The sequence below is a fragment of the Leopardus geoffroyi genome, chromosome E3 (genome assembly GCF_018350155.1).
Source record: "Leopardus geoffroyi isolate Oge1 chromosome E3, O.geoffroyi_Oge1_pat1.0, whole genome shotgun sequence".
NCBI classification, from domain to species: Eukaryota; Metazoa; Chordata; class Mammalia; order Carnivora; family Felidae; genus Leopardus; species Leopardus geoffroyi.
In genome coordinates this window covers 24,483,618-24,497,687 of record NC_059340.1, presented here as the reverse complement: position 1 = coordinate 24,497,687, position 14,070 = coordinate 24,483,618, and the positions used below count along the sequence as shown (strand labels likewise).

Below are 14,070 nucleotides of genomic sequence, written 5' to 3'. Positions count from 1 at the left end.
GACCAGGTGCACAGGTCAGGGATGAGGCCAGGAAGGTCATCCAGCTACAACATGATTTCTGGATTCCAAGGTCAGGCAAGGTGCCGGATGACAGGGAGGTGGAGCATGGGCCGGTGGGCACCAGAAGGGACCCAGGCCTGTCCAGACCCACCCTGCAAGGCCATGTCCCACCCCTTGCCTTCCTGGATGTGACTGAGGGGCTTTCTCTCAAGAGGCTCAATTCAACATTGATTTGACCCCCACAGAACTTGTCTACAAAGGCAGAAATGAGAGGGAGTCCTGACAGAGAAGAATCCCCTGTTCTTCTTTACAGAGGGCACCAAGGCCCCTCCAGGGCAGGTGGACAGCAGGGCTGGCCCAGGAGAGCCAGGCTCACACCCTAGAGGAGGGTGGGCTGGAGATCAAGAGACGGCCGGAAGCATCAAGTTCAAGAGGCCAGGCAGATAGCAGGAGCTGGACAGGAGAGTGTTTAGGCTTTGGGGCCTGGAGGGTTCCTGGGACAACAGGAGGAAGGAGGGAGGGAGGCTTTTATAGTGGTCCCTATGTGGGCTCCTCAGGGTCCCACACAGATTCATTAGATCCAATCCTCTGCAGTAGAACCTGGTAAAACAGACCATGTGCAGTGGGGTATAGTGATGACTGCTGCTTTCCAAAGCCTCTGGAGGGCGCTGCCAGAGCCACGTGTAGTTGTGGTGTCAGAGGCTGACACGGGGGGCAAAGAGGTTGTGTGCCCCTCTCCAATCGCAATGCACGTTTGCTGCTGGGAAGGGTGTGAAGATCAGCAATGCTGCCACCCCAGTGCCACCCAGTACTTCAAAACACCACCAACACTTCCAAACCCAGGGCTGCTTCACTTATTCACTCGTTCATTATTCAACAAATGTGTGTTGCTCTCCCGCCAGGTGCTGGGGAGATGGTGGAAGGCAACACCCAACATGGTCCCTGAGCTCGTGGAGCATATGGTCTAGGAGACAGACGTTAACCAAAGAGTCCCACAGACAAGTCTAATGTCACAACGGTGACGTGTGTAGGGAGGAGATAGGCATGGGCAGTGAGAGCCTCTAAGAGGGGCAGCGGGCCTGGATAGGAAAATCACAGGAGGCTTCCCTGAGGAGCCAAGATCTGAAGAGTGAATAGATGTTACCTGGGCAAAGAGAGAAAAGACAGGCATGTCTGAGGTGCTGGGGGGGGGGGGGGGGGGGGGGGGGGTCGGTGCTGAGTATAAGGACTAAAAGGAAGCCTGTGTGGCTGAGGACGAGGGAGAGTAAGAATGAGACCATCCCAGAGAGATGAGGCCATGCCCAGTCTTTGTCCTTTATCCTAAGAGCAATCGAAGCCACTAAATGTTTTAAATAAGGGGGAAATGATCAAGTTAGCATTGGCAATAATCGCCCTGGTTCTGCATGGAATACAAATTGTTGAGGGGATAGAGCTCGTAGTAGCCCGGGTGAAAGACTGGGCTAGCTGGAAGAGGTGGGGATGGTAGAGATGGACGGAGTGGGCAGAGTCAGAGAGATGCAGGAGGTCAAAACGACGGGCTTGGTGGCTCGCACTGTTTCCACCATCTGGTTCCTAAGACGGATGGGCCAGCCGTTTGCAGTTGGAGTTTCCTCGACTCAACTGGCTGGCTGGCCATCTTCATGGAACGTCGCCCATGCCTCAGGATGACCCCTCTCTTGTCATGTGGACATGAGCACTGCCAGGGAACACCCCAGATGAGTCCTGGAAGGTTCCTGGCCTGTGGGTCCAGCCAGCTCAGTCCATCTTTTCCTGGAAAGCAGCCGATCTTTTCTGTGGCAGTTTTTCCATTTTTTTCTACGACTGCCTCCAGGAAGGTCGCTGAGGCGTGATTCAAGAACGCTGGATGCGTTGTCTTCTGTTCTTCGGCTTTCCCCGGGGTCACTTCTGTATTTAGCCTCGTGAAACTAAAGGCTAGGGTTAGTGGTTGTCTGACTAAAGTGTGGGTTGGAGGACATGGGTTTCTCAGTGGTCACTGCCAGTCTGTGTGACCCTGGCAAGGGTCTCCATCCCAGTCCTCCTGATTCCTTCCACAGTCTTTCTCTCTGTCCTTGAGCATGCCATGCTCCTCTCCTCTGGCCCAGGCTTGCCCAGGCTGTTCCTTCCACACCTTCACCTCTTTCCTCCGCTAGCTGCCCATCCTGCAGTGGTAGCTCACCCACCGAACTCAGATTCTTCCCACTACTGCTCTGTCGTGACCCTCAGAGAACCATAGCTATGGATTTAACATCTGTCATGCCTGCCCAACTCTCAGCTCCAGGAGGCTAGGCAGCCTCTCTCCATCACACTTTGCACAGTGCCGGGCTCCGCTGATGTCTGTTGACCAGCTGACGGACTCCGTGCTCCATAACATCTTTTCCAGCCCCAAACAATACCGTAACACCACTTAGTCCAGGCGCTTAACTGTAGGGATGAGGAAACTCAGGCCAGAGTGGTTACAACCACTTGTGCAGGTGATCACAGATCACAGGCAAAGACACAGATGAAACTGTGATGTCCCAAAGCCCAGGCCACTGACCGGCTCTGCCCTTGGACAACTGACGCCCCTCACCCCTCGACAACATCACAAAGGCCATCTCCCAGTGGGCTAACATCTGATTGTCGACCAGTGAGGCAACAGGTGTATTTGGTAGACCTTGTATTTGATAGCTGCCGTGAGAAAAACCAGCAGTGGCAGGAGCGACCCCTCACTCCTTCCCTGCCTCTGCCCCCACGCCCTCGGAGCAGGGAGCCGCCGATTATTTGGCACCATTTTGGAGAGCAAAGTGTGCATCCTGGTGGACACGTCGGGATCCATGGGCCCCTACCTGCAGCAGGTGAAGACGGAGCTGATTCTGCTGATTTGGGAACAGCTGCGCAAGCACTGTGACAGGTGAGAGGTAGGGGGCGAGTGGGTGTGGGGCAGGAAGCGCTGTAACAGGTGAGAGGGAAGGGGGTGAGTGGCTGTGAGGCAAGACGATCAAAGGGGAAGTTCATTGGGCTTCCCTCCTCACCGCTCACAAGCCTGGAGCTGTAGCTTATTTGAGCAGTAACACTGCATCCTGTTGCAGAAATAAAGCAGCCTTCAGAAATCCATCTCTGGCCCAGGGACCATTGCAAACAGAGCGAAGGAACCAGCAGGTGGCCTTCAATTGTAGATTTCAGCTGAACTTGGTTTTTTTTTATTTTTTCTTTTATTTTCTTTTTTAACATTTATTTATTTTTGAGACAGAGAGAGACAGAGCATGAACAGGGGAGGGTCAGAGAGAGAGGGAGACACAGAATCGGAAACAGGCTCCAAGCTCTGGGCTGTCAGCACAGAGCCCGACGTGGGGCTCGAACTCACGGACTGCGAGATCATGACCTGAGCTGAAGTGGGACGCTCAACCGACTGAGCCACCCAGGAGCCCCTCAACTTGATTTTTTAAGAGACTGGGGTTTGGGGTTGTTTTCTCTACCCAGAAAAATTGACCCTGGGAGACAGTAGGAGACTGGTCCTAGACTGGGACTCATCCTTGCCTTAATAACAGTAAACATTTATTGAGCACTTGCTGTGTGCCAAGCACTTTATGTGCATGATTTCATTCAATCCTCACAGTGCCCCAATGAGGTATTTCCATTATTATCCCCAATTTTCAGAAAAGGAAATTAGGGCTTAGAGAGGTTAAGTAATTTGCCAGAGATCACATGAGCTGTAAGTGGCGCAGAGGTGGGGTGCCGATCTATTTCATCTGCATCTAGAATCGTCAGCGTGTACCTCCTCCTCCTCATTCTCCCCGAGGGGCCCCGGGGCTCAATGTAGGGTCTTGACACTGATAGGCTTGCATGGTCCTCACACAGGTTACTTCACCCAGGCATCTTCTAACCCATCTCTTTCACCTTCTCTCTGCCCCTGCCTTTTCCACTCCCCTCCCCAGGTTTAACCTGCTCAGCTTTGCGGAGGACCTACAGCTGTGGAGGGACACTCTGGTGGAGACCACAGATGCAGCCTGTCACGAGGCTATGCAGTGGGTGACCCACCTGCGTGCTCAGGGGAGCACCTCAGTCTTGCAAGCATTACTGGCAAGTTCTGCCCCCGAGCCTGACTCGGTAGCAAAACAGAAATACCATCACCCCTTCTACCGATCCCGCATTATGCTTTCAAATTACAAAGAGCCCTTTTAGATCTACGAAGTGTTACTTTATTTCATTGTCCCGACAACCTGGTGAGAAAGTGATCCTCGTTCTCACTTTAGAGTTGAAGGCACAGAGGCTCTGAGAGGTTAAGTGACTTGCTGGGGTTAACCAGCCCAGAAGTGCGCCATGCTTTCTCCTAGACCTTGGCAGCTTCCTTGGTCTGTGATAGCTGAAAGGGGGGAGGGGAGGGTCTCACTCTAAATGGACAAGTCAGTGGGATCCAATCAGAACTATTTCCCTTGGGGACAGCACGCAATTCGTTTTTGCCCTTCCTGGTTAGTGCTTAGCCCTGAGCCAGACCACCCTCCCGCTCTCTTTCAGAAAGCCTTCAGTTTTCACGATGTGGAAGGATTGTACCTCCTGACCGACGGGAAGCCAGATACAAGCTGCAGCCTTATTCTGAATGAAGTCCAAAGACTCAAGGAGGAAAGAGATCTGAAACTGCACACCATCTCCCTGAACTGCTCAGGCAGGTGGGCAAGAAGGAGCAGGGGCTGAGCTGTACGCCTTTCCCACGGCTGCGTGTGTGAGGTACACATGGGAGCAGCTGGCCCAGTCCAGGGACTCACTTTAGACCCCAATCTCTCCGGGGCCCAACTCTGTGAGTGAGAAATGAGGAGGGTGCAGGCAGGCGTTACATCAGAGTGAAAGCCCTCCCTCCACCTCCAACTTGCCCCTCTCAGGCACCAACCACCGTCCTGACTTTCTCCAGTATGAGAATGGATTTGCGTCCATTCCCACAGTCACGTGTGGTCTTCGCCCTCCCGATCTTTCTCGGAGCACATTTGTGAAAATTGATGGGAAAAACGTTTAACGTAGCATTGCCACGGTTATTTTTTTTATAAACGATCACTGCAGAGGAACATGTGTTGGAAAAGAGAGATTCTGCTCCTTCAGAAAAAGACTTGAATGTTTTTGGCGAAACTGTGATTACTTTGGTGAATTTTTTTTTAATGTTTATTTTTGAGAGAGACAGAGAGAGAGTGAACAGGGCAGGGACAGAGAGAGAGGGAGACACAGAATCTGAAGCAGGCTCCAGGCTCTGAGCGGGGCTCAAACTTAGAATGGTGAGATCGTGACCTGAGCCAAAGTCAGACACTTAACCGACTGAGCCCCCCAGGCGCCCCGTTTTGGTGCATATTTGATCTGTCTAAACCACGAGCTTCATAAAGGCCACGCTTGTGTCCCTGCCAGCCCCAACACGTAGTAGCAGGCACTGGCTCCGTGTCCAATTAAGGACACGTGCTGGCTGTGTGCTTTCCCACTAGCTGGCGACCCTGAAGCAGGGAATCTGCTTCGTGCAGCAGCTGCCTCGCCCATAAACTGACGGGGGTGGGCTTGGTGATGCCAACGTGGTCTCAGTGGCACAGGGCCTCAGGGTCCAGGGCCTTAAGCTCCCCACAGGCTAGGGGTGCAGAGGGAACTTGCCTGGCCAGTCAGTGGGCCGGCCTCAGAACATCTGTTCTCCGAACTAGGGCAGCGGTTGACTTCCTGAGAAATCTAGCCTCCCTCACGGGGGCCCGCTATCACTGCCCTGTTGATGAGGACACACTCTTCAAAATCCACGGCCTGCTGACCAAGGGCTTCGTGGACGAAAGGGTAGGTTGTGGAGCGACTGAGTGAGGTCTGTTCAGATGTCTCGATATAACGTCATTCCCCCCTACCTGAAAAGATCTCTGCTTCTCTTGTGAGAATACGAAGTATTGGCTAGAAAGGGCTGTGTTTCCCTGCTGCTCTTCCTCGAGGCTGGCTCTCCTTGGAGTGGGAAAGCAACAGAGCTTGGAGGTGTTATTTATTTAGTCAATCAATCAATCAATCAATCTCTACACCCAACCACCCAATACGGGGCTTGAACTCACACCCCTGAGATTAAGAGTCGCATTCTTTGCCTACAGAGCCAGCCAGGTGCCCGTGGAGGTGTTATTTACTAACAGAACAGTTCACATTCATTGCACTTACTTGTGCAGGTCCATTGCTTTATACAGACTACCCCTTTCAATCCCCTTAACCACTATTATACCCATTAAACGGATGAATAAATAGGCTCAGTAAGGGACAGAAATACACCTAAAGACCTAGCAAATGGTAAAGTCAGCCCAGACACTCATGCTCTTAACCTCTTTGCTATAAGTCCTGCTTATTTCTGTGTCCCTGTGTTCAATTCATTGAAACACAGATATTCAAATGATCTAAGTAATAAATCTGGTAAAGTCACTGTTTCTATCACACGTGCCAGATACGAGAATGCCAAAGATCCTCTCCTGGTCTGACTGAAAAGCTAGGCACGTGTTTATACCTTTTGGGAGCATGGTGCTCTCAGAACATTTTCAAGGCAACAAATCATCACATAAGACAACCAACCAGAATTCCAGAACCTCTTTTTGGAGGTTAAAGATGACTGCCACAGGACATGGCCTAATTTGTGAGGTCAAGTGCTTTGCAGGACTCCTTCGTTCAAATACGTCTTCTAGGGATAAATACTACAAATAGTTCAGAGAACAGAACAAGTGACAGTAACAAATATTCACCCGTCCTTATAACCCAGGAAAACAAACTTGACAGTGTTGCAAAAGTCCTCAGTTTGATGCCACAAAAAATCAGGTTCTATGAATAGCCTCCAGATGCAGAATGGGATCATTCCTCTCCTGCTGCGAAGGGCAGAGGGAGCCTCCTCCTTTCGTACATTCTCTTGCTGATCGTGAGCACTTGTGTCTCTAACTCTAGCCTCTGGAATTCCACTGGCTGACACAAGAGAAAAGCTGCCTGTGCAGCTGTTTTACTAGAAGCAATAGGGAAAGGGCAGAATAGATCTCACTGGGTAACAGTGAGATAAGGAGCATGTTCCACTTCTGTTCTACTGAGAAGAGAGGCGCCGACTGCCGTGAAGTCCAGTGAGCACCTTGGTTCGCCACTACCCACTCCGCTGACTCTCAGACACCTTACCTCAAAGTGTTCCACTTGCAAAGTAGCTACCTTGGCAGGTGGTGAGCTCCTTGCCTCTGGAGGTATGCAAACCGAGGCCCACAGATTGCCTGCACTGGGTGGGAGGCTGCATTTGATTAGCTCTATTTTTTTTTTTCCCCTGAGATTTTGGATTTTCGGGTTGCACCCAGTCATTGAATGCATCTAATTTCACACTCATTTCCCCTTTCCAAGGACCCCGAATTGCCACTATTTGAAGGAGATGATTTGAGAAGATTGGCCCAGGAGATCACCAAGGCCAGAAGTTTCCTCCGGAAGGCCCAATCCTTCAGGTATGCCCTTCGAGCAGCCCCTCACACCTGCCTCGTGGCTCTAGCCCACCCAGACCCTGGGCCTCATCAAGACTTGGGCCCACCCTGGTGATGGCACAGCCTCCCTGCAAGAGCTCCTGCCTGCTTCTCCCCACCAGGCCCAGAAATCTGGGCGTCAGGGGGACCTCCTCGCTTCATCTCCTGTCCACTAGGTCTCAACACCAGAAGAAAAACAACACAGAACCAAATGTCACTCTTTTCTAGAGAAGGGTTCTCAGGTAAGAGGAGGTGATGAGCTCTCTGTCTCGTAAGTATCCACCAAGGACGAGGCAGCATGCTCAGTGTCATGGGTAGTAGTAACTATGGGGAGGGAGGGAGGGATTGGAAATAATGATTCCTCTAAACTGAAAGGCCGTCTTACAAATAATCACTCGCTCAGCACACACTGGCCCTGAGGGTGAGGTATCCTAGAAAGCTATAACCCAGAGTTCATCCCCAGGAAACATGATCCCAGGCACCGGGGCTCTCTGGAAGCTGAGGGAGGGGAGGCTCTGACATCTCAGGTCCACTCTAATGTTCCTGCCCTGTCCCCCAGCACACCCTACACTCCAGCCACAAAATTATCACTTGCTAGGAAGCCTTGCACCAAGCCCTGCCTGGAAACGCCCTTCTTACCACCCTCTGCCTGGTGACTCCTGCTCATCCATCAAGGCACAACTCATATGGCATCAGCTCCACTGTGAAGATGTCCCTGGGACCCATCAAGAGCTGGGAGACTCCAGCCTTCCTCCCACTGCATCCGGACCAAACATCTGTTTTCACGGCAGTGACACTTAGCATTTATGATGCCTAGCACTCCATACCATGCTTCCTTACTCCCTTTGCCAACTCTTTTTCTTGGCTGTGAGCTCCCCCAGGATGAGGCTGGTGTCCTAGGTCCCCAGAACCTGCCACAGGGGCAGATGTAGTAAACTGAGCATCCAGCTTAGCTGTGGGAGTCCAGCTCTGGAAACCAGCCAGAGCATGTTATTTCTGCCCTGGTCCCCTCACCCTCTGCTTCCCACCACCCTGGTCCGGGGACGTGATGCAGATTCACCATCAGCCCATCTTGGGAGCAAAAACCAGTGAGCCTTACCACCTGCCCCCTACCTGTTCAACCAAACTGAATTAAGGTCTGCCCTGCTCAAGCGGGTGAAAATTGGGTTGGGTCCACTGGGCCCGGCCCTGCTGTGTACATATGAAATGACTGTCTCATGTATTATGTGGTCTGGAGTGATTTCCTGAGATGAGAAAAAATTGCTTTTATTTAATTAAATAGAATCAAAATGACTTTTAAGCTGAAGTGATGATTTGTTTGTCTGTGTGTGTGTGTAAATTTTTGGTGATATAAAATGCTAGTAAAAGACTCATATGCACGGCACCTGGTAGCTCAGTCAGTTGAGCGTCCGACTTCGGCTTAGGTCATGATTTCATGGTTCATGAGTTGGAGCCCCAGGTTGAGGTTGCTGCTGTCAGTGCATAGAGCCGGCTTCTGGTCCCCGTCTCTATCGGCGGGGTCCCCCTCCCCCACATGGGTGCATGCACTCTCTCTCTCTCTCTCTCTCTCTCTCTCAAAAATACATAAAACTTTTTTTTTTAATGTTTTATTCATTTTTGAGACAGAGAGAGACAGAGCATGAACGGGGGAGGGGCAGAGAGAGAGGGAGACACAGAATCGGAAGCAGGCTCCAGGCTCTGAGCCATCAGCCCAGAGCCCGACGCGGGGCTCGAACTCACGGACCGCGAGATCGTGACCTGGCTGAAGTCGGACACTTAACCAACTGCACCACCCAGGCGCCCCCATAAAACTTTTTTAAACAGACTCATGCAGAATATATGAAGAATTCCAAATCAATAAGAAACAGAGAAACATCCTAATGTTTTGAAATGGACAACACACTCAAACAGGTGCAAATAGACAATAGGTATATGAAAAGGTGCTCAACAGGCTTACCCATCAGTGACATGCAGATTAAAACCACAACGAGAGGGGCGCCTGGGTGGCTCAGTTGGTTGAACATCCAGCTCTTGATTTTGGCTCAGGTGATGATCTCATAGTTTGTGGGTTCGAGCACTGCATCAGACTCTGCTGACAGTGTGGAGCCTGCTTGAGATTTTCTGTCTCTCTCCTTCTCTATCTGCCCATCCCCTGCTCATGCTATCTCATAATAAACAAGCTTAAAAAACAAAAACCCTTAATGATATACCACCGCATGCCCACCAGAATGGCAAAAAGTAAAAAGACTGACAGTATCAAGATACAGAGCAGCTAGAACTCTCCGGCATTGCTGGGATGGGGATCCCCCCAGTGGATTGCCGACCTAGCAATTCTGCTCCAAGAGAAACAGGTGTATACATTCCATAAAAGACATACACAAGGATGTCTTCACAACAACTCTATTCATAAGAGCCCCAAATTGGAAACTACCTAAATGTCCTACCAATGCTAGAATGGACAAATAAATTGTGACACATTTGTACATTTGTACAGTTTGATACATTTATGATACATTTGTACATATGTACAGTGTACATTTCTACACATCCATTTCAAAAATAGTTCAGTAGGGGCCCCTGGGTGGCTCAGTCGCGTAAGTGTCTGACTTCCACTTCAGCTCAGGGGTCTCCTCCACATCCCGCCCTGTGCTGACAGCTCAGAGCAGGAGCCTGCTTTGGATTCTTTGTCTCCCTTTCCCTCTGCTCCTTCCCCATTTGTGCTCTTTCTCTCTTTCTGTCTCAAAAATAAACATTAAAAAAAGGGTTTTGTTTTTTTAACATTTATTCATTTTTGAAAGACAGAGAGCAAACGGGGGAGACACAGAATCCAAAGCAGGCTCCAGGCTCTGAGCTGTCAGACGCAGGGCTTGAACTCACAGACCGTGAAATCATGACCTGAGCCGAAGTCGACTGCTTAACCGACTGAGCCACCCAGGCACCCCCAAAAAAGTGTTTTAAATAGCTCAGTAGGTTAAGTGCCTGACTCTTCATTGCTGCTCAGGTCATGACTTCATGGTCATGTGATCAAGCCCCACTTTGGGCTCTTGCTGGGTGTGGAGCCTGCTTAAGATTCTGTATCTCCCTCTCCCTCTGCCCTTTCCCCCTTCCTTTCTCTAAAAATATAAATAAATAAACAAATAAATAAATAATATAAATAATTAGATAATGAGCTATAACTGCTTTCAACAATATACATCCATCTCATGATCAGTGTCAGGCAAAAGAAAAATACATAGTAATTCTATTTATATGAAGTCCAGGAACAAGCAAAACTCTTGTTGGCAACGAAAGTCAGAATAGTGACTGTGAGAGTCATACTGGGGACGTTTGAAGTGCTGGAAATATTCTATATCTTCATCTAGGCAAAGTTGTAAAATTCAAGGTGTTTCCAAAAAAACCCCACAGTTCACTAAGGCTTGACAAGCCCAGGCTTTGGCCAGGCTCAGTGCTGGGCTCAGGGAGGCAGCAGTGACCATAACCCCTGCCCCAATGGATCTCAGTCTGGTCACTCTCTCGGATAGCTGCCGTTTCACTCATCTCTACAAACAGAGAAAATGGCCTGTGGTGTTTCTATCACTTTGCTAGTGTTACTGTAACAAAGTACCACAAACTGAGTGGCTGAAACAACAGGAATGTATTGTTTCCAGTTCAGGAGGCTGCAAGTCCGAGTTTAAAGGACCGGCAGAACTCCAAACTTCACATGATGCTCTGCCTGTGTGCATGTGTGTGTCCAAATTTCCGGCTTTCATGAGGACACCGGTCATAATGGACCAGGCCCTACTCTATATTACTTATCTTTAATTACATATGAGATGACTCTATTTCCAAGGCCACACTCTGAGGTACTGGGTGGTTAGGACTTCAACATGTGGATTTGAGGGGCCAAGGAGGTATACAATTCAACTCATAACTATTGTATCGTAAACTATGCTGTTATCAGGACAACAGCCGCCAGCCGGACCTGGGGATAGGAGTCCTGTGGCCCTGCGGGTGGGAGAGGACAGGCTGGTTTTGGTAAACGGAATGATGTACACAGTTTGGATGTGGTTGGGGAAGTGGTGAAGCACAGGACCCGGGTGTGAACCCCAACCTCTCATATAATGATAACCCCTACCGCTGGTTGAGCCCTGACTGGGCAGGCACCATACTGTTGGCATATACCTTGTGTGCCCCAAGCCCGACAACGTCACAGCCGTACAGCACACACAATTTCCAGTTTGTGGATGAGGAAACTGAGCCTTGTAGCTGCCCAAAGACACGTAGCAAGAAAGTGGCAAAGCCAAGATTTAACGCCAGGGCTGACTCCATGGCCTTCTCCCGCCAGGCTTTGAAGCCTCTTTTCATCTCTCTGAACCTGTTCCCCTGACTCTAAAATTGGGCCAAAACAGAGTTGCGAGGATTAAGCAAGATACCTTACTACCTGGCACCTGGCATGTTCTGCCTAAGATTTTCTTTTCTCTTTCCCACACCCACCTATGCCCACGGAGGAGGCTCTGACGGGCGAAGACTTCCCAGTAGCCTCTTCAGACCAAAGTAACCAGGTGTCGGTGGCATTTGGGGCTCAGAGTCGGCCCTCAGAAGCACCAGCTGCCGGGCACATGCCTTCCCCTCTGTCACTGCGCCTTGCAAAGGGGTTTTCCAGGGATGGTGTGATCCAGCTGGTCCTCAGCGGAAGGGAAGGACCAGCACTGAAGAAGCACCCCTAAATGTGGAATGACCCCCCCCCAAGAACAGATGAACCCAGAAATGGGTGGAAGAATGCAAGGAAGGAAGGGGAAAGAGATGGGTGGACAGGAGGCAAGAAAGATACATGGAATGAATTAGATGGATGGAAGGCTGGATGGATAAGGTGGAAGGATGGAATGACGGACGGACGGACGGATGGATGGATGGATAAGATGACTAGATGAGGGGACAAAAATAGTAAAAACAAAATTGTGTGGGAAGATGGATGAAGAGACAACGAGGTGGATGAAGAACAGGTGAGATGATGAACAGGTGGACGAGGAAGAAGACAGGGAAGGCAGGAGGCATCCTGCACAGAGAGGAACGTGTTGGGGAGCGGATGGATGGGTAAGGGGGTGAAGGAAGAAACACTGTTTCTTGGGATTCCAGGACCACTTTGCGGCAGGACAGGCCAGCACGCAGGGCCTTTGCGTCCTTTCCCGACCAGCAGCTAAGCCCACTTCACTCCATCCCTGTTCGGCGGGCCTCAGTTTCCCCTCTGTGAGAGCCTGCACCGGGCTCCAGAGAAACGGGGGTGTTCCCACGCCGCGTGTGGGCGGGGTGGGAGGCGGGGCGCGGGGCGGGTCCCGGAGCCCAGCCCCGCCCCGCCCCAGGAGGCGCCCGCCCAGCAGCGCCCGGGCCTCACGCGGAGAAGGTGGGCTCAGCGCCGGGAGCACGTAGCGCCGCGGGAGCCCAGCCGGGTGAGCGCAGCCGGGCGCTGGCGGGAGCTGGGGGGTAGGGGTGCGGGTGGGGACAGCTGGGGACCCTGGGACGGGGGACGGGGCGGGGGGCCGAGGACACGCCCGAGCTGCCGGGGCCGGGGCTGGGGCTGCTCTCGGAGTGGAGGGGGGGGGGGGGGCGAGGGGCACTTGCTCCTGCCCGCCGCCGGGACGCGCTGAGGCCGGGGTGGGTCCCTGGCGCCCTTTCCCCAGTTGCTTTCACCAAACTCCACTTTGGGCCCCCAGGGACCTGGACCCAGGCCGACCCATTTACTGAGACTCCATCAAAGTTAGCGAATGTTCTCCGAGCCTCCGTTTTCATCGCTGGGTGATGGGAGCGGCATCCTGTACTGCACGGGACTGCCAGGAGAATTAAATGCCGTCCTGGCTGCGGTCAGCAGGTGCTTGGCCGCAACACTCCCAGATGCAGAACAGCTCCCGGTGGTTTCATACAGTCAGCAGCTACTTACCACCTGCTTGGCGCCAGCCCTGTTCTAGGTGCTGGGGACGCTGCTGTGAACAAAGCCCTACTGGAGCATGCTTTCCAGTGGTTTGCCAAGGGCTCCGGCATCTGCGTTTTCACGATCACCTGGTGAGGTAGAGCAGCCAGGGTTATTTGGGTCCATTTTACAGCTGTAGATACTGAGGTACAGGGAGGTTGTAAGAAATTCACCCTGTCTGTCTCTCTCTCTCTCTCTCTCTCTCTCTCTCTCTCTCACACACACACACACACACACACACACACACACACACACACATCCCCATAGGATAGAAAGCTCCAGTCCCGGAGACCAGTCCCTAGAACAGAGTCCTAGGCAGAGAAGGGCTCCACTCTGGGGCTGCATCCCCGTTGGGGAATTAAACTCATCCCCAGTGATGACTCAGATTTGGGATATCTCCTCACTCTTAAACCCATGAGTGTCAGTGTTTATACAGCATGGGACTGTGTCCCTGACCTAGAACTTTGGAGAGCAGGGCAGTGATAAGGGGGAGACCAAAAGGTACAGCCCCTATATCTGTCAGGACCCCTGCCCCTTGACACCCCCAGCAACAACCATGGGGCTCATCACTCAGTCACTCGGTTGCGCTCATTCTTTTTTTGTTGTTTTTAATGTTTATTTTACTTATTTTGACAGAGAGAGTGAGAGAGAGATAGAGCATGAGCAGGGGAGGGGCAGAGATAG

The 14,070-nt window shown here is 51.5% G+C and overlaps 1 protein-coding gene across 1 annotated transcript in view; it reads left to right on the top strand.

Annotated features, from left to right (window-relative positions):
• VWA3A (von Willebrand factor A domain containing 3A) overlaps window positions 1-8,735 on the top strand; it is a 71,830-nt gene extending 63,095 nt beyond the window's left edge. The window contains 7 exon segments of the mRNA XM_045461204.1: window positions 2,746-2,890; window positions 3,915-4,059; window positions 4,495-4,646; window positions 5,649-5,772; window positions 7,330-7,427; window positions 7,619-7,684; window positions 8,002-8,735. Coding sequence (XP_045317160.1) covers window positions 2,746-2,890; window positions 3,915-4,059; window positions 4,495-4,646; window positions 5,649-5,772; window positions 7,330-7,427; window positions 7,619-7,670 — 716 coding nt within the window. The 3' untranslated portion in view covers window positions 7,671-7,684; window positions 8,002-8,735.
• Window positions 8,736-14,070: the final 5,335 nt, after the last annotated feature.